General features: G+C 38.4%; 1 protein-coding gene across 13 annotated transcripts in view; it reads right to left on the bottom strand.

The window, feature by feature from the left end:
• The window catches only part of DMD (dystrophin), a 1,973,025-nt gene that overhangs the window by 1,130,505 nt on the left and 815,435 nt on the right, over positions 1 to 27,085 (bottom strand). For all 13 annotated transcript variants that reach the window (XR_014470468.1, XM_083174338.1, XM_083174337.1 and 10 more), the window contains 6 exons: positions 25,991 to 26,101; positions 24,181 to 24,354; positions 19,328 to 19,483; positions 8,289 to 8,459; positions 5,707 to 5,886; positions 2,794 to 2,922 (listed from right to left, as the gene is read on the bottom strand). Coding sequence is in view for 12 of the 13 variants with exons in the window: in XM_083174338.1 (XP_083030464.1) it covers positions 2,794 to 2,922; positions 5,707 to 5,886; positions 8,289 to 8,459; positions 19,328 to 19,483; positions 24,181 to 24,354; positions 25,991 to 26,101 (921 nt within the window). In the remaining variant the exon portion in view is untranslated. The remainder of the gene's footprint in view (positions 1 to 2,793; positions 2,923 to 5,706; positions 5,887 to 8,288; positions 8,460 to 19,327; positions 19,484 to 24,180; positions 24,355 to 25,990; positions 26,102 to 27,085) is intronic.

Below are 27,085 nucleotides of genomic sequence, written 5' to 3'. Positions count from 1 at the left end.
AGGGAGGGGGGACCCGCACCACATCGCCGGTCATCACCTTGGCGTTAATAATCGCATATGTTACTGCATATGCGATTATTAACAATGCGAGTGCCGGCGATGTGCTGTGGGGGTTGTTAGAGAATCCCGCCCATAGTTACTTAGTAGTTAAGGCTGAATAAAAACGTGTTCATTGATTCCAATGTTGGTTAATGTGTGTGATCTATTTGCTACATCCCTTATTCTATGTGTATTCTTATTTATTTAATGACAGATTATGATTGATATACATATAGTGGTAGATGCTCAATTAGTTCAGTAATACCACTCAGGTGCATGAGGTAGGGGTTAATACTGAGTAAGTAAAAAAGACATTGTTTGGTTCTTGTGTATTATCACGGCGCCCAATTTCATCTAAATTGCATACGATATAGTATACGATTCTGCAGGCGATTTGCGGCCAATTTGATCCGCGATTCGATTTAGCAGCCAATTTCGGTAGTGTTCAAGCTTGCTTACTAATGCCATTTAGTGAGCTGGAAACAATGTCTTTTTTAAGATTATGATTGATGTTTTTACCCAATAGATGTTTGTCCATCCTTATTTTAAACTTATTTATTGTGTCTGCTTACACCACCTCTCCAGGAAGAGAGTTCCACAATTTGGCTGCCCTGACCATAAAAAAAAATGTTTTTCCTTCTAAGGGAACAAAATCTTCTTTCCTCTAGTCCAGGGCTGGACAATTGCGGCCCTCCAGATGTTGAGGAACTACACATCCCAGGATGCTTTGCATTAGTTTTGCTATGTGGCCATGCTGAAACTGATGCAAGGCATGCTGGGATGTGTAGTTCCTCAACATCTGGAGGGCCGCAATTGCCCAGCCCTGCTCTAGTCTAAACTCATTCCCACGTTTCCTAGAGTCCTTCCACAAAGGGAAAAGGTTGCCTGACAGCTCCTTTTGTTGATATACTGTATTTGTACATGTTTAGCATGTCTCCCATTAAATGTCTCTTTTCTACCGCAAATAGTCCCAATTTGTTCAATCTGTCTTCATAGCTTAAATTCTCCAATGCCTTTATTAGCTTTGTTTCTCTTCTTTTGACTTTTTCCAGTTACTGTATATGATGTCCTTTTTATAGTGTTTTATAGGGGATGCAGTCAAAATCCCGACGGTCAAAATCCCGACAGGGTCAAAATCACGAATGGGTCAGAATATCGACAAGGACAAAATCCGGACAAGGACAAAAGCCCGACATTTAAAATACCGACAAGGGCAAAATCCCGACATATAGAATGTACAGGTGAAACTGTCAACATGACTTTGGGTCGACAGGTCGACATGGGTTTTTTCACTGTTTTTTGACCCGACATGTGCAACAGGTGGTATTTCATGCCCTACCATCCACTAGGGCATGGTGGGAGTATACCGAAGCATTGCTAGCGAAGCGAGCGATGCGAGGGGCTGCGGTTCACCTCCAACTGTGTCCATGTTGCCTATGTCGACATCCAGGTCAAAAAGCAGTGAAAAAAACCATATCGACCTCGCGACCTGTCGACCCAAAGTCATGTTGACAGTTTCACCTGCACATTCTATATGTCGGTATTTTGACCATGTCAGGATTTTAAATGTCGTGATTTTGTCCTTGTCGGTATTTTTAATGTCGGTATTTTTGTCCTTGTTGGGATTTTGTCCTTGTCGGTATTATGACTCATTCAGGATTTTGACCCTGTTGGGATTTCATACCGAATCCTTTTATAGTGTACTCTGTATTCTAGATGCGGTCTAACCAATACAGACATACTTTTTTTGTCCCTGGTCTCCATACCCCTTTTTATACATGCTAGTATCCTGTTTTCCTTATTTGTTGTTACATGACAATGAGCACTACACCCCAATTTGTTAACAATTTGGACTCCTAAATCCTTTCCCAGTTCTAATATACCTAAAGCAACCCCGCTTGTAATACAAGGGTGCTAATATGTTATCCAGTCAAATCAACAGTAACCATGTTGACAAACATAATTTCAAAATCACAATGGTGACATCAGAATATTGTGATGTGGTTGAACCGGTAACAGGTACAGGTACTATGTTGACATCCTCAGAGATTTAGAATATTCACAATGTCAGCAACTGAACTGTAACAATGTGATACAGTATGTTGACATTCTGAGGATGTTAATGATTAGGCTACATGGGGGGCTAGGGTGTCACTTGGAGTGTCCAACCATGGGATCGGTATCATTGGGATACTGGGATTTAGAATCAAAATTGCCAGATTTCAATCCTGGGATTTGGAGCTTTCAATCCCAGGATTTGGATCAGTTTGCGCAAACACATTTGACTTATTTATACTGGACACTGCTCAGCACCAGCTGCAACGGCTCAGGTGCTGCCCACCAACCAGTTTGTGTAGCTGCAGATGTGAACCTGTCTGCCCCTACATCAGTGCCAGCCCCCCTTCAGCCACATCCACCTGCCTATTTAAGTACTGCTTTTTTTTTTTGCTTTACTCCAAATTTACTAAAGCTTTTAAAAATTAAAAAAAGTGATGTTATCCTTAGTAACCAATCAGATTTTGTATATCATTTCTCTATTGGATCCTAGAAAATAATAGAATCTGATTGGTTACTATCTGCTCTAATTAATTTTTAGAAGCTTTAGTAAATGTACCCCTCAGAATCTGGCTCAAAGAGAAAATAATGCACAAACATGTGATAAACACTGCTTTGTCTAGACTTGGGGTTGTATATAAATGTCCTTGCAGAATAACTAGCTTCCAGAAATATGACAAGTTGCAGATAGTTGCATACCTTCAGTGTCTCTTCTCTTTCTTGTGGCTTTTGTCGCTCTAATTCATCTAGCATTATTTCGGCATGGTACATCCAGGCTGTAGCGCCAGCAACACCTTGATCAAAAGATTCCATTTGCTTTTGATATTCCTGTAATAAACACACATTGTGTTGGGTACAAAAACTTTGCAGTCACAACCTTGACTGTCATGATGTCAACAAATTTATCCCAAAAGTCAAAATACCAATGGATCCTGGTAAGTATTTTAACCCTACCCGTAACCCACTGTACCACAACCCACACTATCCCTCCCTCAATGCTTTAGTTAGAATTACAGAAGCTGTGTTATTCTTTCAGTCATCAGAATGTTTAAGAGTGACAGGTGTTAAACGCTTCAGGAAACTGTGTCGTCAGGAAGTTTTCTGGATCCATCAAATGGGATCACTGCACCCGGATGGCCTTAATGATGCCTTGGAATTTAATTGTGTACTATAATTCCTTCCTTCCTTTTTTTTTTCTTTTTCTTAATTTACATACATTTCTGTACATTTGTGCTATTGACCCCACTGAGATTCTTCTGAGAGAAGGACTTTGTTTATTCAGTTGTTCACAATTAAATGTTTTTATATATTTATGCCTGAATAAATCACCTTCTAATTTACACAGATAGCTATTACTATTGTTTCTAAATATATTGTTTTTGTTATCTTGCTGTAACGGTATATATAATGGTACAGGTCGAGTATCCCGTATCCGAATATCCGTTATCCAAATTATTCCGAAATACGGACTTTCCAGAAAGTGACATTTTTTTTTTTTTTGCTAAAAACTCACTGGGGACATTTGTAACAGCATCACTGGGGACATGATATGTAACTGGCACTATATATGTGCAAGACAATGATTGCTTGGCATTCAAATTCAGTGCTGAGATAGTACACAAATTTTGTTTCACGTTTTGAAACCTTGTTTTTTGAACAATTAAAATATATTTGTGTGTATTTTATGTGGTAATAAAATATATTTGTGTGTATATTATGTGTTTATACAGCATAAATGCAAGATACTTCAAAATACATCATTGAAATATTAAAATATTCCGAAATACGGAATAATCCGTTATCCAAAATTCTCCTGGTCCCGAGCATTTTGGATACGGGATACTCAACCTGTAACATGAGATGTTAATATCAAGTCCCCATCTGGTACTATAATTCCATGACCACCACATTGAACTACAGGACCACGGGATTGTATCCATGTCTATAATGTCTGATTACAGACCCGGTCATGTGACTGTGATGCATAATGACATAACAGCAATAGTGAACTAATACTAAACCTGTGCTCTCTATGTCTGACAGCAAACCCGGTCATGTGACTGTGTCACATGACCGGTCATGTGAACACAACTTATAACTAGACTATGTAATATCTATTCTCCTATTAGAACACCCAATCACGGACCTGGGTGTCTGGTCACATGACCGAGACTAATGAGTTTCAAGCCTCACTATTGCCAGGTATCCGGCCATGTGACCGGAAAAGCACAGCTTGGATTATATCCCAGCCCCTATGGGCAGAATACAAATATATGATGTCAGAAATCCGAGCCTCCATTTGAGACGGGTCATGTGGGCATAGAGGTCCAATAAGAAATAGAACAAGAGACAAACTTCTTTTCCACTTTGGTCACATGTGGTGTTTACACCATTGGGATGAAATAAGGAAGTAACTCAGTGATATCTATGACTAAACCAGGTAATAAAGAATAAGGTAATATGAATGTTCCTATACTCATTTTTACATTTAGTGATTCATGTATACATTGTATAAGGATTTGCCTCCTCCTCATTACAGGGTTTTTTTTATATTTACACAGGTGTAATTGATCACTTCATTTACAAGGGTATAAATACTCAGTCACCATACAGTTACCCCACTACCTTTTAAAAAGCTATATTCTAGCGAAACGCATCAGAGGAGCTTACTTGGCAGAACCAACTTTTCAATCAGGACACATTCCAAACCAGCCTGGATGGACGGACTGCTTTTTACCCATACCATTGGGTTTCAACTAAAATTCAGCCTCAAGTCTACCAGTGAGATTACAAATAAAAGGAACTCCTACCTAGAACCAGACCCTCCTTGAATTTGAAGGAGAGGTTTCATTCCATGGTCTGCATTCCAAGCCAGACCCAGATTTTCCCAGGCATATATATAGGAACGGACAGTGTCCATTGTGCTGCCATTTATTTTAAACTTTATTTTATGTTTTAAGTGTTTTAATATTAATAAGATTTCTTGATCTAAACTTTATTGTAAAGTCAATCCAATTGCTTATATATATTATTTATATTATTTATAATCAAGGCGCTGCATTTATTTTCTTTTGTTTTTCGCTCTTATTTAGGTTTGACTAGAGCTATCTTTGTTGCAGCAGCCAAACAAAGCTGAAACAGCTCACTCATTGCGCCCCCTAGTTATCTCCGCCCCCAACCAGGAGACAGAGATACAATTTTTTTCACTCTTTCAGTCATCACATCACACATCCCAATTCTTCATTTGAAAGTCTCCAATTTAAGCCAAACAGAGTATTTAAACAAGATCAGTACAAAAACAGGTTTGTGAACTGAATTAAGTACATACTGTAAATGGTTGGTCTTTTGATCAAACTATCTCTGGATAGTGTATTCTTACTATGATGCCAGTAGACCTCATTTAAAAAGTCCCTTTGAGGCATTTTTCTAATTGGTTTGTATCCATGCACCTAAATATTTCCCAAGCAATAAAAATGTAACCAATATTCTCTTAATCTCAAATAATCCCCATGTATTCAGACTGTACTGACAATTAATTAAATATAAACCTGCTGTACTGTACAGTATATACTTTTGCACAAATATATTATACTGTACAAAAACATTACTTACCAACAGGAGACGGAACCATTCCTCAGCTCTTGAAGTTACTGCCAGCCAATTGCTATTCAGCAGACTAAGTTTATCATCCACCAGGCTGGCATTTTCTCCGAGTACACCTCTGAGGGAATCCCCCAATTCCCATATATTTTTTAGTTGCTGCTGTCTTTTCTCGATCTCTTTTTGTGTAGACTGTAGGAGTATTAAAAAGGCCATATTGAACTTTTGCACTGAATATAAATAATATTTTAGTTGTATATTTATGCCCATAGCAATATCCCATCTGATATAGAACTCTCATCTTAGTAAATTCCCCCCTTAGACTTCCTGTGCCACAACCATACAAAATGGAAAAAAATTAAACTGTAAAAGTTAGAAATGCAATTTTTATTACTTTTACTTTAAGAATAAATGCTTTATTTAATGTCTTTATCTTTTCAATTCTGCATCTCCTTTTCTATTGGCATCCTGAGGCAGTTCTTCGTTTCTACAGTGAGACAGAGAGAGGTTTATTTACTAAGATAGGAGTTCTATTGAAGATGGGATGTTGCTATGGGCAACCAATCAGATCTATTATTTTATAGAAGGTGCAAAATAAATGAATAGATTCTGATTGGTTGCTGTGGGCAGCATCCCATCTTCAGTAGAACACCCATCTTAGTAAATAAACCCCAGTGATAGCGAGTGTCACCAGGTTTTGGGATTTTTAAATTGGAAGAAGACCCTTTTCTTTGATATTCTACAGCACATAAACAAGTACATGCAGTATATGTGCACCACATGCATCCCTAAAAAGTATTATAAGATACATGCAAAGAGGAGCCAAGATAACAAGGACATGTTTCTTTACATGAACACATACAGTATCTAGAAGGGAAACTATTTAAATACAAACCTTAAGCTTTATCATTTAATTTCATGTAAATGCAATGTAAATAGGCAGTAAATTAGCTTTTAAAAATAGTATTCTGGTTTCAAATAGGTAACACTAATTTCAAGAGCATTGCAGCAGGGGATTTAAAAGAATTACTAAATGTCAGATTTGTTTTGTTTGGTCGATGATTGACATCCTGCCTGTAATATATTTAACTGGAAGGATATGCAATTTGTTCCTTGAAATGTGACATTTGTCCTCTAACACTGGTTGATAAGATCCCAGTATTAATCAAAGATTTAGGCAGGCTGATGTTTTATATAGACTTCTCTGCAGGGCATAAAAGCAAGTGAAAATGAGAAAAAATATTGAACAGCAATGGGGTGTCACCTACTAGAATTGATTTAAAAGTCAAAAACTAGTAATTACAATCAGCTGCCTTGCTGTGTTTTGCAGGAATGAGGATTCTCGCCTCGTCCTTTAAAAAAAAAATTGGATAAAATACTTGGGCTGATTGTTAAAACTTTATGTGCATCAGATGTTTTACATACTGCGACTTCTGATACCAAAAGAATTCTAACAAGTAAAACGTATTTCACATAAGGTGGGGGGAGGGGGGGTAATTTTTCAAAGTTCTAAGAGGAAATTGTCAGAGATAAATACTATCCAATCAGCTTGTACCTTAACATTTACAGGCTGGTTGGTTGGTTGGTTCAGTACATTATACCTCACAACTTTATTTTTGACATTTAATGAACATTTACAAATTTCTCCCTAATAATCATATAAAATATTTGATGTGACTACAGTATAATGAAAATCGGTATCAGGTAGACCTAGTATACTATAGATTATCTAAAAAATCAACACGCTGGTCGAACTGACCCATTGATAACTTGCATTATTGAATAAGCATATGAATAAACTTCCTAGTTTCCGAGTTCAGATTTTTGGACCCTAATACACCTTCTTTCAGAATGGAATACGCTTTGCGCATTGCTGAGCAGTAGCATACATGTATGAACTGTTTTCTTTTTAAAGGTGGAAGGAGGCAAAAATATCACAAGTCACCTAAACCGGTGGTTAAGGCATGGTTTAATGCTCTATCTTAGGGACAAATGAATAAAATACTTTTCCCGCTTTTGCAGATAGAGGTATAACTTTTTACCATCACCCAGTGGCAAGTTGGAATTTGGAAGACAAACATGAGGTGGGAGGGGCTCGGACATAAATGGGACTGGACAGAGCCACACAAGGGGCAGGATGTACTAAGCAGTAAAATGCAGCCAAACCTCCCAAAACTGCAGTTTCCATAGGTTTTCTGCATTAACATGGTGTATCAAGCTTGGAAAGTGTAAAGGTGCGTACACACGGGGGGAGTTATAGTGCTCAATATATTGCTCAGTGTCTCCTTTTCATCAGTGACCAGAGATGCGGCAGGCAGTGCCGCAGAGGAAATCAGCTGGTCGCAGGAGCAAGCTCCTGCAACCAGCGATTAGAACGGGGCTGAAAACAGGATCGCGTACCCGGCGATGAGAGAATGTATGAGATAAATCTCTTTTCCAGTATATACAACTTTAATGCAGGTCTAATTAAATAATGACTGTAAAAACTGGTTGAGAAAGCTTATAAATGGCTCATACGGTACAGTATGATTTGAAATGGTGTACATATCTTGATGAAATATTTATTTTTATATTTATTGGTAGAAAACACTCACCTTGCTCCAGGCTATCTCTTCCTCTAAATTAGTGGGCATACCCTCCTCAGATGATCTCTTTGTTACTTCAGTATCTATTGTGGCTAACCATTCAGTTAAGCTGCTCATCTCTTTCCTTAGCTTCCTTGAGAATTTTAGGCATTTCTCCAGCATCTGCTTTCCCTCAGTTACCTGTTTAAGATAAACATGATAGAACTATAATATGAAATATATAAACCAATTCACAGATGTACATGTATATACTTAAACATAGGTGCAATCTGGTAATACTTACACAAAGAACATGACAGTATGTATGTGGCATTTTGCATCTTAAGATAACAAGGTCAAGTTGGCTATTGTAAATGTATAGTATGAAAATAGCTGATTAACAAATACAATAGCTAAAACACATTTTGTAAATACTATAACAGGAAGCTCTAGAACTGGTGTGAAAGTTTTGCTCATTTATATCAAAGTGGTTTCATGTATGGTTTACAGTATAAGACTTTCTTATACTGTTGAATTAGTGGCACATTACAAATAAACAATTATAATTATAAAATAGGACCAGTTTTTATAAGATAAAATACATTTGACAGTAATTCTTTGTACAATATGTATGACCTAAACAGAAAATGTACTAATTATCCCTACATGCAGGCAGCTGGTGGCATAAGAGAAAGTCTCTGGAAGAGTTGATCAATCCTTTATCTCTACAATAATATTCTACGGATTAAGTAATCCCCAACATGCATGCACAGTGGAAACCAGCATGTGCCACCTCTCCAATGTCTCTCTCTGCAGAGAGCAACATGACTGACCCTAACCTAGCTGGGGAGAAATAGGATACCTCAAGAATGGGTAAATTTGCAGCAGTAGGGCAGATAGGGAGGGCAGTGTGAACCAGAGCTGGAAAGAGCAGCAGAAGTGGGGGGCAGAGGAGTGGACTGAGAGGTGGAGGTATGGTGGGATAGAGGGACAGGACTGAGGAATAGGATAGAGGAATGGGGCAGAGCAGTAGATCGGTTGATGTTCCATTTCCTGTAGTGTGCGAGGTTCTATTATGTACCATAACAGGTCTTCTATAATTTTGTATTTTTATTTGACAAATTGAGTGTTAATGTCAAGGTTCCATCCTGACAAAATTAGTTGCAAGACACGTTCATGGGCCTTGGTGCGAAAGGTCAGCTTGGGGCCCCCCTACATACAACAAAATTAAAATCTCGGTCTGTTTATATTTTAATACATCAAGTATATTATGTTAATAATAGAACTAACATTTAAACATAGGATAGTAGTTTATTTAAATAAAATATTAAAAGAACAAAGATGATAAAACTGTAGAGGCCCAGGTTAGCAGTTTCCTGGCTTTCAATCTTTTCAAAATGCAATCCTAGTGGGGAAGGACAGTCTGCAGTGACATCGCAGCACTGCATGCAATGATAGTGGCAACAAGCAATTACTCCCATTAGAATGTCCAGTGCATGCATTGTTACCACTAACTAGTCTCTTCCAAGTTCCATGTGAGATCCCCATAACACTGTCTGTAACTAATGTGTTATCCTTCACAAAGGTGCAGGCAAGATAAAATGATAATTTAAGGTGAAGCCTCCAACATTTATATGTATGCAATTGCCCACTCACTCTGTGTTCTGCTCACTGCTCCCCTCTCACTGTGTCCAGACTCCCGCCAGCCGCCGCAGGTGCTCCACAGTCCTTCTGCTCCACGGCGCTTTGTATACTCTGCAGAGTATGTGCCCGCGGAGGAGTGTGGGAGGTCCTCCTAATCCATGGCGCCTCAGCAGACCATACGCCAACAGAGGAGTACGGGAGGGTACGTGCCAGAGCCGCGTGACGTCAGCGCGACGCACTCTGGCCGGGCCCGCAAAGCACCACTGGGAACGGGTGCTACTGTTCACTACCCTCATCCAGGACGGCCGGACAGTGGCGGGGGCTGGGCCCCCCTGGCTCAGGGGCCCGGTCGCAGGTGTGACCCCTGTAGCTACGCCACTGCTTTCTTGGCAGTACAGTAAGCTGATCTTCTTGAGAAATGTTAACTATTGTACTAGTGACAGTGATAATATTTTTGCTCTAACTAGTTATTTTGCACAGAGTTAGGAAATTCCACTTAACAATATGCTGTTCAATTAGTGTTTCAAGCATTTTGGAAATTTTGGAATAAATGACAAATAGGTAAAAATTGCACTAATTAAAGCAAAATGCAAACTGTGTGTATATTTTATCTAGCTATGTTAAAAGCAGGGAAGCTAATTGAAAATAATGGGTTATCATAATCTTTACGTTAGCATTGCACATTGTATATCCATGACAAATGCTGTTTTCTGAAATTTCTCTTGAGGGACTGCAATTTTATTGACTACAATTATAAAGTTGAAGTTTTAAGTTCAAAATGTGCAACATTTATTTATTTAGACAATTAGACTATATTCTGCGGTTGCATTTTGCTAAGATAAACATAGCACTTTAATTCCCAGTAAACCAAAATAGATTTTCTATCTGAACACCAGGGCCTATGCTGGGAAGAATTGAAAGGCTGCCATCTACAGCACATATTTTTTTAACAGTAATAACTTGCTTGAATTTCTTGCATTCAGCCTATGTGAATGTAGTTTATTTTTTAGTATATACTGTGTAATACTTATTAGCAGCAATGGACAATAAAGCTGGCCCCTATTAATTCCCACTATTTATTACAATATATACATTAACAAAATAGATTCTGCTAATACAATAGTATACATAGTCCTATAGAGTACTAGTGTTTTCAGTTATGAATGTCACAAATAGATCTCTATTATAAATCTGTTTGCGGGTTGACTCTGAAATTATTGTCAAAGCAAATATTGCTAATGGTCCCTACACACTGGGCGACTATGCCCAGCGTGTATGGGCAGCGATGATGCCAACCATCACTGCGGGGAAAGCCGCTCAGTGCATACACACTGAGCGGCTTTCCCCCTGCCCGGCGCCGACGGAGGGGGGAGGACGGCGTTGCATAGCGCAGTCCTCAATGCTGCTCATCTGCTGGTATTACCAGCAGATGAGCGGCTTTCCCGGTGATGATGCAGGAGCACGCATCAGCGATCACCGCTCATCTCTGGGGCATATACACTGGGCAGCTTTGAGCTGAAAGCCGCTCAAACAGGCAATTTTGCGCAGCTTTCAGCTAAAAGTCGCCCAGTGTGTAGGGGCCTTAAGTGTGTGATGTCTTTAGTATATATTGTATATTAATAGCTTATGTAAAAAATGTGCTAAAAAAGTTATAATTATTTTAACTTTGCATTACCGAAGGTAAAGAAATAACAAATGAAAGCAATATTAACAATATAGAGCCCTGTCAGGGAAATTTAAATGTAATAATTTTTTTATTTATTTTAATATTCTCATCCTTCCCACTAAATACTAAATCAGTAGAAAAAGGTCCTCTGAGTCTCTGCTACTAAAACATGGGATATTAAAAATGACCCCAATCTGCAGTGTATACAAAACTAACAGTGGGCTCTGGCAACCTTGTGGAACAATGACACGCACTGTTGTCCACGTTGTAAGTTCTTTTAGAACTTAGTTTTATATTGGAGTTCGCATAGAAAAGCAAAAAAAAATAATAAAACCTATGTAGGACAAATTACCTTTTAAGGCACTGCCGATATTGCTAGCTATATCAGTGGGGTGTGGTACAGGGGTCCGACAGTTGGGATCCCGACAGTCATTAGCCCGGCATCGGGATCCCGACTGGCCGGATTCAGACAGCATTGTGAGTGCAACTAAGCCCCCTACGGGCACGGTGGCTCGCTACGCTCGCCACCTATTGTATTCTCCCTCTATGGGGGTCGTGGACCCCCATAAGGGAAAATAGAAGGTGGCCATCGGGAACACAGCTGTCGGTGTTTTGACAGTCGGATCCCGACGTCGGGTAAATGCATGTCGGGATCCCGACTGTTGGGACCCCATCCGGCACCCATATCAGTGGTGTCACGTTAGAATCGCATAGACACTTACACAATATTGGACAGTGACTTCCCAGGTACCCCCTCTCTGTATTTGCAGTCGCTGATGATATTTTCAGATTGGGCTGCTTGTACAGGCAATGGGGAAGGTCGTTAACAATGTGCAGGATCACACCTCGTTAACAATATTGAGCACACACACTGAACAATATATATAGTTAATGATATCGGAGTTGTGAATACTGTTAAGGATACATAGCCCAGCGTATACTCAGCTTTGCAGTGGGAGACATTCTGAGACAACATTAGTAGAGTCATGAAATACTGTAAATAATAGCAAAATGTATGGGATTTGTTTAAAATTCTATATTTTTCTGTGTTTGCTGTTATTAGGTTGCCGATCTGTTAGTGGCACCCTGTTTGCACATGGAATCATGGTAAAGGTGACAGGTTAAAGGTTCCAAAGTTAATTTAAAACAAATACAGTGCTCATTTTCTGGAATGATGATGTTCCTAGTTTATTCACTGCTTGAACAAACTGTTACGCTGATTCAGATGTAAACACATAGCTGATGTCAGACACAGAGGAGCTTTTTGCATCTATCATAGGTTTTGTGCAAGATATCCAATTGCTATCACAGTGTGCACTGGCGCTGACAGTGGGCACATTTGGAAGCATATTTAAACACCAGGGAAGGATGTAGTAGCAACATTTGCATAAAGATGCAGACATGTAAATTGCAATAGAAACTAATAGATACAACTGTGGCTGATTCTGTGTGCACCTCTGTATCAGCCTCTTTATGTAGTTATCTGTCGGCATTACTGATTTAAAAAAAAAAACATATTGCATTATATAGGGGCACATTTCAATGGGTGTGGTATAGTAGAGCTATATGTTTTAAATACACAGCCAATAGGTCAACCCCATATGGTTATCACACATAAAGGTACAAAGGGTCATCAATCAAATGTTGAACTAAACTATAAAGCACAGTGGCATAAATGAAAGCCACTTGATTTGGCTTAACACAGTAGTGAAGCTTCTTAATAAAGACATTCTCCCCATCAATATGTATAAGCAAAGTTGACAGTGCACTAGCCACATCAGTCATTATTAACAAGTCCTGGAGAACACTGTATTGATAAAGACTCTCAACTATAGTTTTTAGACACATTGACAAGACAGACATTTAACTGTCTGCTGTATAGTAAATGATTCTTCAATTCCACTAAAAGGAAAATAATACCATAAATTGTCCTTCTCCATTGAATAGTTATTTGAAATGTCAATACTAAATTCAGATACAAACTTGGTATCCCAAGTAGTGGTAATAACTACTGTGATAAGTGGGTGATTGCTGGTGTAGATTACTAAACAGTCAAAGCTGCAACCCAGGTCCATGATGGGCAATGGTGCTCTGCATTGTAGGTGGCAATTCTGAACTCCAAACTGACAAGAGAAATGGGGCAGGGTGTTCTAACATCCGCAGCCCCCCTCAGCCGGGCCTTGCATTGTTAATAATCGCATATGCTCTATCATATGTGATTATTAACACAAGGGACAGCTCCCTTGCGATGCGGCCACGGCGTCTGTGATCCGGGAGTCTGTCTGCACATGCGCAGAGCGCCGGAGCCCACCGCATGGCTTTCTGGGATGGGATCCACGATGGATCCCTTACACAGCGCTGCGGTAAGAAGCCCATAGGCTTCTGCAGGGAATCACCAGCTTTTGCTGTCAATTCCCTCTGCAGCGCTGACACTGCGGAGGGGGGTTAGAGATTATAGAAATGTGGTTTAGTAATGTTTAGTGTGCCTTGTAGTAATGCTATTCACATACCTATTCTTTGTGTGGCATGTGGCCAGGTGTGTTTCCTGTGCTGTGTACTTTTCTTTCAGTCTATCTGCTTTTTTTCTAATTTGTGCACTTTTTGCATATATTACACATCTTTTACACAGACTACATACATTTTCCTCAATTTTGCAATTTATTACATATTTTTGAGTCTTAATGTGCTTAGAGTATATTTAAGATTAGTTTATTTTAGGGAAGTAATTGCTATAAAGTTGCATATCATCTATACATATATATGTCTTCAAAACACTGACATCTATTGGCAGTGAGTGAAACTACATCTCTTTATCACACATAGAATCACAAGGTACAGATGGAGCCGCTGTCTTCCATCCGGGGGCTGGCGGTTGGATCGTGTGCATCCCCTTCAAAAGGAGCTCCCACTGGTCACCTCCGCCTTGCCACTGGTCCCAACCTCCCTGCTCCCCCTAACCCTGCCCATCTCCATGAAGCGGAGATGTGCAGGGTTCACGTCTCCCACCTCCCAGTAACTGGGACAGTCAGATGGAGCTCCATCTCGCCAGCAGGGGCATACTGGTGAGCCCAGGCACTGGTTGAGAAACACTCCATCTGAAGCAGACTAGATTTCAAAGCTTTTACGCCTTTGTGTCTGTGAGTAATGAGTGCACCATTGCAGCAGCTAGGTTATCTGGAAAATGTAAATTGTTGGTAGCTCTCGAGGACTGGAGTTGGTTACCACTGAGCTAGAATAATATATTAATACATTTTAATACATTTTGATACTGTGTTGTCAGTGAAGGTAAGCTATCTCTCCTTATATTTACATAATTTTCTAACATTAAATTCGGGTATATTTACCACTTAATATAAATTTTCTTAATGGACTACACCAGTCGCAGTGACCAAACGTCTTTGTTTTCTCTTTGTCTTTAATTTGAGGATTATTGCCTAATCATTTAGATCACTTGCAGCAGGTGTTATTATTCTTTCATTTATTAATTCATTTATTTTTTCATTTTTTTATTGAATTTATATATATTCATTTAACTAATAAATCAATTAAATATTACATTCTGATATTTATTAAATAGCGCCGGGAGCAGAAGTGCCTAAGACACTACATTTCTTTCTCTATTTTGGAATATCATAGTGTGCCGAGTGCATCGAAGCACCGTGCCTGAAGCATGGCAAGCACATCTACCCACACGAGAGGACGTGGTACATTTATATGGTGTTCATGTCAAACCAAAAGCCATGAAAAACTAGCGTCAACTGTTTCCTGTGTCAACCATGTTCATGTCGACCTTGCTTGTATCTACCTACTGTAACTGTCGACCTAGTGTATGTCGACAATTCTTAGGTGTTGACCTACTTACTGTCGACCATTAGTGCTCGATCTAGTGATTGGTAACCTTAAGATTGTCTACCATTAATCCCAGAAACCTCAGACCACCCGATATAACATTGAGCACTGAGCAACTCAGTGTGCTACACTCCTCTTTATTATATGACAAAATTAAACAAGATGTCTTACTTCAAATGGCATTAAATAAAAAGGTTGAAGCAATTTGGCAGCTTAATTAAGAACCATTCCCTAGTCATCTTTTTAAATTAGCCTATGGTCTCCAACCTAGAAGGTTTCTTGAATTATAGCACAATACTCCTGTATCAGGGCACATTGCATGAAAAAGACCTTTGTTGGTTTCAGATAAAAATGACTTAACACTAATACTAAATTCACAGGGAGTCCTGCAGACGGCAATGAAAGAGATTAAAATAATGTATGCTGTGACATTTCTGAATCTTATGTGCAATAGACTGAGGATAGTGTAGGTAGAAGTGGTAATGGACATGCACCCTGCTGGCAAGCCTGAAGCAACATTTTAATCAGACGTGCATTGCGGAATTTTAACAAACCTGCATTACTTCTGTCAGGCTATATCCATACTTAATAAGTGTAACATGTTCAGATTTCTATCTGTGTGTAAAAGGGTGACTTATGACCTCAGCAAAACTAGTTTTATTTGTACTGCTTGGGTGAATAACAATTATAGCCGACATATTATAATGCTTCAAAGGGGCATTCTGCCATGTAAATACCTCACTTTCTAGTGGGAATTTCTATTTTTATTTTATGCTGAATGAGTAAAAGAGGACTATAATATTAAACCTACTGACATATGCAAAACAAGGAATATCTATGAATAAAACATTAACTGCAATCATATTTTGACAAATGTGTTTCAGAAACAGTATATTTACTAAAACAAAAATAAAAATGATTTTTTCAACATGGAAGGAGATAGGAAGCCCCAGCAAAAACTGGTGTGTTCATATTTCAAATGTGTTGTAAGTTTTGGCAGATGCTACGCACTATTCACGGCACATGTACATCAACCAAATATACAGTAAAATGGTAATGATAAAGTGAAAGGGAACAGAGTTCCACCAAATCTTATGGCAGGAGGAACTGAGTTCCACCTCTACCAAAGACCTGAACAGTAATCCTAACTGAAAAACCTGTCCCCGTGGCTTCCTCTTTTGGCACGGCGTATGTGATGTCATGCCATCACCGCCTCTGAAGGGAAGAACAGCCACTTAAAGGAGCAGGTTCTGTGCATGCTGAAAACAGAGTGAGAACCGGCTGGAGGGACTCAGAGGTGGGGAAGCTGCTGGAGGTACACAGGGCATGGAGCTGCTGGAATGACAGAGACAGTTGTGTATAAGCAGCACAACTGTGAACATTATGGGGGTTATTCTGATTCACTCAGAAAGGCACAATCATTCTCTAATGGATAATGAACTGCAGGTGGGGTTGATGTAACATGTGCAGAGAGAGTTAGATTTGGGTGGGTGGTGTACTTCAAACTGATTTGCAGTGTAAAAATAAAGCAGCCAGTATTTACCCTGCACAGAAACAAAATAACTCACCCAAATCTAACTCTCTCTGCATACGTTACATCAGCCCCACCTGCAGTGCACATGGTTTTGTCCATTAGAGAGTGACTGTGCCTTTCCGAGTTAATCAGAATAACCCCCTATGTGTATAAGGAACCCTACTGTGTGATTTAATATAAATTAAGGGCATTACATGTGGTGTAATGTGTATATGATTATGCTTCTGTGTGTTGCAATTGTAATTTTAGTTATTATTGAGTGACCACACCCCTTCTTTGTGGGACCATTATCCCTTTATGGGAGGTAGGGCACAAATTCCCTGGCACTTGTATAGGCTCTGCCCAATGGGGGGGGGGTTGCTAGGGGAAAGAAGTTCCACCACCTCCCCAGGACACCTTTAAGCCTTGGGTAGTAGGAATGAAAAGGTTCAAGCAAAGCAATAGAAACAGCCCCTACAGTTTTCTTTAAGACATGTTGCAAACAATGGCTTCTCCTTCTTTGGTGAAATGGCATTCCTTACCACTTTAGATGTAAGGTTATTGGCTGTGTGATGAATTTTCCTTGTTATTTCTGGGTGGATACAATTCATTTTTTTTTTTTTCATTTTTGAGAAGGATAGGCAAGTATTTCTTTAAGGTAATCTCCAAAATTGGAATTACATTTTAAATATATGTTTATATCATATATTGTGATATTTGAATTACCAGAAACCTGAAATAAATATGTTTTATCTATTGATTTTATACTGTAAAATACATTTTATTTATTACCATTTGCAAAGATATTGAAGCCCCTATGAGGACATCAGTTTTTCACCCTCACATTTTCATTCCTCTCATCCTAACACCCTTTCTGGGTAGACAAGTATCCCTAAAACTGCAAAAGTATTTGCTAAAGCATTTGTCTAATTAACTGGAAAAGGAATCCAGTTATTCACAGGTTGAAATCCATCACCCATCCCATCTACTGAACGTGTGCAGATAGTATCACATCAATTGTCAGGGTTGAAATCAAATGTTCAGGTGCAAAGAATGAAGATATAAAAACACAGAAGTATAATGCTAATGATGGATATTGTTGGGCTAATTTGGGCTTAATTTGAGCAGCTCCCATATAGTTCACAGTTGTGGGGCCTACCTCCGCTTGGAACTAGGTGTATTTTGTAAAGTGCATTGGTGTTATTACTCTGATACATTATCATGTACTGCACGCACTAGCAGTATTACTATATACAGTTTGCTAGGGGCCCAGACCATGCACTCTGGTGGTTAGCCAAGCCTCTGTGCCAGCTGGCCACACCCCATCTGGAGACTAGCCCTATCCCTAAACAAGTGCCCCTATATATATATATATATATTTGTGTGTGTGTGAATGTGTAGAATGTGTACTCTAACAACCAGTCTCTTAAAGAAAATGGCACCTGCTGACACATTATACAGTAGCTAAAATTAACGTGTGTTTGCCAACACAACTCCTGATTAGCACTAAGGGAGCAGCTGTCACACGTAAATTATTTGGCATAAAAAAGCTTAAATGTATTGATCAATTCATGGTCTAAAACCCCATTATTTATGTGATTATTTGTGTATAAAGGTGAGTTATTTTATTATGGTGAGTATTGAGCTCCCTGTATCACAAGCCACTGCACCCCAACCTATGAATGGTGAGTGCAGTTTGCATCCCATTTCTGGGAATGGCGAGTGCAGTGGTTTCCACTATGTATAAATTTGGGTTAATTTCGAATGAACCATTCTGTGATCATAGCTTTCTCATGAACCCCAGGTAAGCCCATTTATCCTAAACCTGTGACTGCTGCCCCCTTAGTGCCAATTCAGGAGTTGTGTTGGTGATTGTCTCACCTTTAAAAGTCATAAGTTGTTTAAAGCAGATGAGCTTTAAACCAGGAACCATGCACATGTTCATTTTAGCTATGATGTGTCAGCAATTGTCAGGTTCTTAAGAGACCACTTGTTAGTGTAGGACTTGCAGTGAAATGGGGTCCCTTGGCAATTGGCTGCAAGCTTAAATGCATTGATTAATTCATGAACTAAAACCCCATTATTTATTTGATTATTTGTTTATTAAGGTGAGTTAGTTTATTATGGTGAGTGTTGAGCACCCAGTTGCTTTATTTATTTGAGCATGTGCTCATAGGCATCTGAAACTTTAAAAATAAAAATCTACTGCATTGGATTATTGTGAATTGCCTGTAGTGCAGCACTCACAGACTCTATATCCAGTGGGTCCTCCTGACCTACACTGCACGGAACCCTGGGAGCTGTTTTTCATGCTGGAGTGCCTGTCTGTATGATATATAAAACGTTATACTTTTAACTTATTGTTCACTTTATCATCAGGAAAAGTCAATATATTACCTTTGCTCCTAACTCGTTGTATTGCAATTTTAAAGCAGTCAGTCTTTCATCCAGGTCTTTAGGGTTCTCCGTTTGCTGTTTCTGTACTATCTGACGTCCAGTCTTTATCACGGTTTCTACTTCAGATTTAATTTCGCTCAAAATTTTGTAGAGTTTCTGTGGAGAGATGCCCGGAGAATATTTTAAAATTTCCAAACTGAAAGAGTGCAGTTTCTTGTAAAACATTCATTGTTTATGAATCTTGTTATAAACGCTGGCAGGAATCTTTATTGTAAATATTTTTTTCCCACGGAAAATGCTTAGGTAATGAACTTTCTGATTAATACCATTCACAAGAGCCACTGACAATAGATAAAATGTATTTTAGCTAAATAGAGTCTCGTATTCTTTTGCTACCTCATCTAGAGGTAATAGAAAAGATCTTTTATGGAGGCCCTGTAAAATAAATCTTGCATTCCAGATTTGCAGCATGAAAATTTCATGGGCTAGTGATATTATTTGGGCTTTTTCAGTGTTAAATAGTAATGAGATGGCTTTTGTACATTATTGAGAATGCACACAGGTAACTCAGTATCATATATGCTAAATCTAAATACTGTAGACTGTATGTGAACACATTAAGATATACTTGTGCATTAAATATATATACATTAATTAGGTATAATGTAGCTTATGAAGTTAAAATGGTATATGGTCATTATTTGGATAACAGAAAATACCAGTAAAGGTGCATAAATAATATTACTTTAATACAATCAAAAGTGCACACTGCAAAACCGGCAAGCAACAATATATTCATAATAAGATTATATTCTAAGATAAACACATGAATGCTAACCATAAACTATTAATAACAATTTTTAATTAAAACTAAAAAATGTACTATCCGAAATGTACATGTCTAACACTCGGTCTATAGAGTATGAGTGATAAAGTGAAATGGCATTTAAAACTCATCTCTATCCTAAGTGCTCTGAATAATTTACCCCTGGCTATGCTTACTGGACCCTTTAATGACCTCACAAACAAAAGGATTAAATACACATTTGTTCTCTGCTGCTTCATTAAGCACAATAATTGAGAAATACTCTAGTTAGAAACACAAAAACTCGTACTAAAATAACATATTTGACAATAACATTAAAGGATTAAAAGGCAGCGTTTTATTGTACAAAACAACTGCCAGAAATGTATATAACATTGTCATAACCATTACATAATAGATTACCATTAAAAAAGAACAACACATTTTTATGTTAAAATGTCATGAAACTACATTAGTGTCTATAAATCTGTAATAAAGGTTGTTTTGTTAACTCAGTATTTAATCAGATATAATGGTTTTCAGCCAAGTTATGGTCTCTCTCTGGACTATAGGTCAAGCATTTCCCAAATTAAAATTACTATGGCATCATTGTTTTTTAGACTTCTAAACTACTGTAGCTTTTCATTTCAAGTGACATTAGTGAGGAGGCGGTGTCATCAAAGGAAATGTACTACAAGCATAAAATGCAATTCTAAGGGCTTTTAAACAGGGGTTTGCCGGTGCCTCTGGAGTTTCCTGTGAGGCTAGTAGAGATTGCTGTCCGGCTGCTTTGGTTGTGAAATAGACAAAATCAGAGCTGCTGGGAAACATTCTCTACCGGCCTGTAGCCAAACAGTTACTGGGCATGCTAATTGCTGGGTGGCTGATAGAAGGGGCCAGAGACACCACAGGAAGTTAAGATTTTTTACTTAAGTAGGGGCCCCAGTGCATTGCTTTGCCTAGGACCCACAATGCCAGTAAGATGTTCCACGTCCAGGGCACCCACAGACCTTAATCTGGCCCTGGACAGGACTGTCGTATTACAGAAAATAATAAATCACATTGGCCACAATAGGAAAAATACTTTTGGCTTCTGACAGGTACACATTTGCCCCTATTAGAAAAATATACGTGGTCCCACAGCAGGAAAAATAATACAGCATATATTATACCAAATGCTGAGATGAGCTACACATAATACCAGTAAAGGCACCCATCTCCAGAAGGATATAAATACATTAGAGACAGTACAAAGAAGGGCAATTAGAAGGGTATATGTCCTACATCACAAAACGTACCAGGAAAGACTAAAAAAACTTTGTAGGTATAGTTTCGAGATAAAAGGTAAAAGGGGAACATGATAGAAACTTTCAAATATACAGATGGAGCAGCTCTCATCTGAGTGGCTTCCGTCGCACCGATCGCTAGCCTGTGCCGGCAAATGTGGTGTATGCACATTGGAGATGCCTGCAAACCCCATTCTCGGCAATGGACTCGTGAGTGCAAAGGACACTCATGCATCCACATTCACTGGCGGGTCAGCCCCCAGATACAAGTGGCTGACGCACTGCTGAAAACAATGAGAGTGGTTCCATCTGTATCAAAGGTTTTAACAATGTCCAGAAGGGAAACATTCTTTGAATAAAGCCAAGAACACGTGGAAATGCACTGAAACTGCAGGGAGGTACTGTAGGTTCAGTGGAAATCTGAGGAAAAATTACTGCATGGAAAGAGTAGTAGAAAAATGGAATAGCCTCCCATCAGAGGTGATAGTGGCTAAGACAGTAGAGCAATTAAAACATGTATAGGATAAACATAAGGATATATAAGACTCACTGCCTGTCCGTATTACAGAGTTGACTTCCAGGCTCTGGCTCCTATACATCTCTCACTTATATTATTAGAGAGGAGAAAGATAATTTAAATGTCTTTAAAACATTATTCAACATTCTCTACAATAAGACTTACCAAGTAAGAACCTGCAATTTTTACTATCTATTAAGTTACTTTATTTTCCATAATTATTGTATATGTTGGACACAAGGGGAATAAATAATATTGAGACCCTTTGTAATACAATGAAGAAAAGAGTGATCTCTAGAGGAAACTAGTTCTGAATAATACTGGGTCCTCCACATTATCTATATAGTATGTATTCAGGGTAGACATTAAATAAAAAGTTTGGGAATCTCGCAAGATTATATGATAGACATTTGATTTTTTCAAATAAAATATTTTTTTTAACTGACAGACCGAGTGTGTCCTTGGGGGAGAAGTAAGAAGGGTGTGGTGGTAGGCCCAAGACCCCACCAGGCCTTTCCAACAAGCCCAGAGTATCTAATACACGCAACCCACCCTCTTGGCACCCTGAGTGGGATGAACTAATATTGAGGGAAGAAAATGATGATCTTCTTAACATAAGTAAAAAGGAGGATAATGCCTATTACAATGATGATAAAACTGTTAATGTAAACAGTGACAAAGATGACCACTGAACCCTACTCCTAAAGAATGTTGTTTTTTAAAAATATTTTTTTATTATAATCTTAAAAAATATTATAAGATGTTTGTTTTGGTCAACCAAATTGCTGAGCAAGAGAACAAAAAATGTTAAACTTATTTTATATTCTTTTGTGGGGAGCCATTTTAAAATGGATGAGCGTTGGGCCCAAGGACAAATTAAATGCATATTGATTAATGAATGTATTTGCATGTTGGATCTTGGAGCTACACAGCTGTATCAAAATATGTTACATCTTCAATAATGTATTAAAATAAAAATTGAGGCTGCATTGTCCTCATGTAATGCTCTCCAAAGCTCTGGCTGTCAGGACCATGATATACCCCCACTCCCTTCCTTGAGGGCCCAGAGGGTTCTACACAAGCAGCTTTCACTTTTCAGAAAAAGGTGGGTTCTTCACACAAAGAGGGCTCTTCCCAAAAAAGGCTAAAAATTTTAAGTGTTGTGTTATTTCTGATGTTAGAATATACAGTAGGTCAAAAGCTTGATAAACTACACATGACTGATAGATCAAACATGATGACTAGATTAAAGAAAAATATAGAACAGCGCTTCTGCTTCACTGAGGTATAAAAAATATATACGAAGATGTGGCTAGGTATAACAAATCATTTTAATACAAAATAAGGTACTTGTGTACTAGCAAGGCGCCCACGATAATTAGTCGCCCGATTGGCATGCGATGCGATTTTGCCCCATATACAATATACAATGTTAAATTGTATAAGCACCCTAATGGGTGATTATAATGTTAAATGCACCCCCACGCCACCCCCAAGTATAAACGTGAGCCCACAAGGGGCGGCGGTACGCGTCCTATGACCTTTTCATACCCCTACTATCCACATCAGCGTGAAGTTGATTTTATAAAGTGTGGCGAGCGCAGCGTTCCACCGAGCCCGAAGCGTGGCGAGCGCAGCGAGCCCCGCAAGGGGACGCGTATACCTGTGGAGTTCTGCTCCGCTCGCCACGCTTTGGGCTTGCCACACTTTATAAAATCAACTCCACGCCGACGTGGATAGTGGGGGTATGAAAAGGTCGTAGGACGCGTACCGCCGGCCCACGCGGGCGCGCTGCACTCACCATGCTTCGGGTTCAGGTTTATACTTGAGGGGTGTGGCATGGGGGTGCATTTAACATTGTAAGCACCCATTAGGGTGCTTATACAAGTTATAATCGCATCCCATTGCATTGTATGGCATTGTATGCCATATACAATGCCATACAATTTTAAAATTGTATGACATTGTGGAGCATCGCATGCGATATGGTCGGCGATGCGATGGGTGCCGTAATAGTACACAAGTACCCAAAATAACATCGGTAACAATAAGAAATGCATGCATGAATAGCAAAAAATAAATAAAAATCATAAAAAAGCCATAAATTAATTTCATGAGCTTTAGTTGGTGCGAGAACACACAGATGTAGCCTTGTGTATCATTGCCTTGATGTGAATGCACAATCACAAATAAAGGAAACATTTTTGCAAAGTTAAAAACTTTATCCAAGCTACACTGTACTTACCATACAGTGATCCAACTGTGTTTGAACAGTGTCTTGATCCACACTCTTCATATCCAGAATTGGCAACTCAGAGGTCACTTCATCAAGAATTCTTTTTGACTCTTTAAGACGCTGCTCAAAATTAGCTGGTTTCTGGAATAATCTGAACTTTGTAGAAACTTCTTGTAGTTTTTTCTTTAAATTCAGAATATGAAAATAGCCTCAAAAAAGTCATTATTAATAAACAATAACATTACTAAAACAATATACGGAACAACTAATCATCTCCCATGTTACACACACAAGAAGCTGCTAATATTTGCGTTTAATTCTGACCCCATTCTAGTCTTTTCCCATCAATATCAATCTTCTCATTTCTAATTGTGTTTCTAAATGATTTATAGTGCTACTAGAAAAGGGGCCAAATAGTTCTTATCTGTTGTCAAATGATATGTTTCTATGGGGCACATTTATATCCAATGCAACAAATTTACAAAGTGCCACTATCAGAAATATTTGGGTCCCATCTTGACAAGCAGGGTTCCTGACTTCCGCTCAATGCAGTGACCTGGTTAGTTTTATACAAAGCAAATGTCAAAACTGTTTACTACACAATACAATCAGTGAATCAACCTCAAATCTGATGTACAGTATATTGAAAAAATATTCAATCTGTTATCTATTAAATAAAGCAGGCATTGTATCTGGTGGCTAGTACACAAAAAGGCCCCCTGAATATTGCTGGATAAAAAAGACACACAATTTTGTCACTAGCACAGTGGTTCCCAAACTGTGTGCCTAGGCACCCTGGGGTTGCCTCAGGACACTTGCAGGGGTGCCTTGGGTTGGTGGACCAGGATCAATTCATATTATTTATGGTCAATGTACCAGGCAAAACCAGTGCTTGTGGCTGCCAATCACAATATATGTGGACAAACAGAAGCAAATCCTGTCCCTCACCACATAACTGTGACATATAAACACAATGCACTTAATTCAATATTTTTTTTTCTGAATTTCTCGATAATAAGCATTCGGCCTAGGGGTGCCAAGAAAATATTTTGATGCTCTAGGGCGCCGTGATTCAAAAAAGTTTGGGAACCCCTGCACTAGCATATAAAAAAAATATTTAAAAAAGAATATGAGAAAAAAAGGTACTTATGTAATATCTGGGCTCCCGTTTTTCATATGAGACAGCGTCCCCTCGCGGGGCTCGCTGCGCTCGCCACGCTTTGGGCACGGTGGCTCGCTGCACTCGCCACACTATATAATATCAACTCCATGCGTAGTTGGATAGTAGGGGTATGAAAAAATGGGGTGCATTTAACATGGGAGCCCAGATAATACATAAGTACAGAAAAAAAAAAATTAATAAGATTTAAGTCAAATAATGGTTTTGTTTTTTACTTATCATAACACTATCTAAAGATAAAGAACTGTAAATAAAATAGAAAAGATTTAAAATCTTTCCTCAACCTAACTTCCAGATATCTCTGCAATTCCGCCTGTCATACCTTTACCTCTTTTTTGAAATTGTGATGCTTGCCAACCATGACATGAAGAAGAAATATAAAATTGCAATCTTCTATCAGGTATGCTTATAGTTTATACTACTTTTACAACTGCACGCACATTTCTCCAAAGTTATCCCTGACTTTTAGTGCATACTGTATTTCGTTTACAGGCCCTTAACTTTCACAACCGTTCTCATGCTAACAAATCACCAATCTGGAACTGTTCTGTTCCTCTTAAGATGCCATCCCTTTACAGCTCATCAACTCATACTAGTTTCATATAGTAATAATAATCATAACACTAATAATTCACTCACCTGTGCAATATCAATCTGTAAAAGAACCTTTTTAGACATTTCTTTTCCTTGATTTCTTTTCTTCATTTCATCCAAACTAATCTCATGACTCAGTAAATCAGACTGTATTTTCTGTTCATAAAAATAAAATGTCACATTTTATATATATATATATATATATATATATATGGAAGACAGGGGTATTGGTCTCGGTAGTGCGTTATAAATGGGAAAGTGGCACCACTGATGTGCCCCTCCTGTTAGTGAGGGGCAGGGGAAAGTAAAATGGGAAATGATTAGAGTGCGCTAATATAAGAAGTATCACTCAGCAATAGTATTACTATTATTAATAAAATATTATTCTTAAAAAAAGTCACAACCAGTGACTTCACAATTTAACAACTTCATCATGGGTATAGCAAAAAACAGATCTTTTAAACAAGATCAGAATATCAGAGAATGTTGTTTATCATATGGATAGTGACCAATTAATAAAATCAAATTAGGTTTGTGGGTATGTAAACCACCTGGACCAGAACTATAGTGGTCACAAACAGGATTCTCCTTCCTTAGAATGGGGCTCCAATCACAGTAAGAGAAATCTCAGTTTAGAGATATTGCCTTCTGTTGAGTGGCGAAGGCAACAATTCTAAATAAACAGATTTACTACAAAATGGATCCTGCGTCTTACATGAATAGATGCTGATATCAGATATATGAACAATCATTAATTGTGACTTTTTAAGAGTAATATTTTATTATAATATTTTTGCTGGGTGGTACTTTTTATCTTAGGCTCTAGCGCACCATAATCATTCTGCAATATATATATATATATATATATATATATATATATATATATATATATATATATATATATATATATATATATATATATATGGATTTGATATAACAGATAATAGTGTATACAGGGTAAAATGCACATATAACTGTACATAGTTGGAAATACTGTCAATATTCAGTCAGAGAAAAGGGACAGCTTTCAAATGTTAAAACTGTGTTCTTATCTGAAATGTTGTACAATTAAAATCCCCCCTCTTGTCTTATTGCGCACGTATAGCGCCTAATCAGAGTTTCACATAAGATGGTCATTAT

This window comes from Crinia signifera, chromosome 2, assembly GCF_055691185.1.
Source record: "Crinia signifera chromosome 2, ASM5569118v1, whole genome shotgun sequence".
Lineage (NCBI taxonomy): Eukaryota > Metazoa > Chordata > Amphibia > Anura > Myobatrachidae > Crinia > Crinia signifera.
The sequence above is the reverse complement of the archived record's forward strand: the minus strand, read 5'-3'. Positions and strand labels throughout refer to the sequence as shown.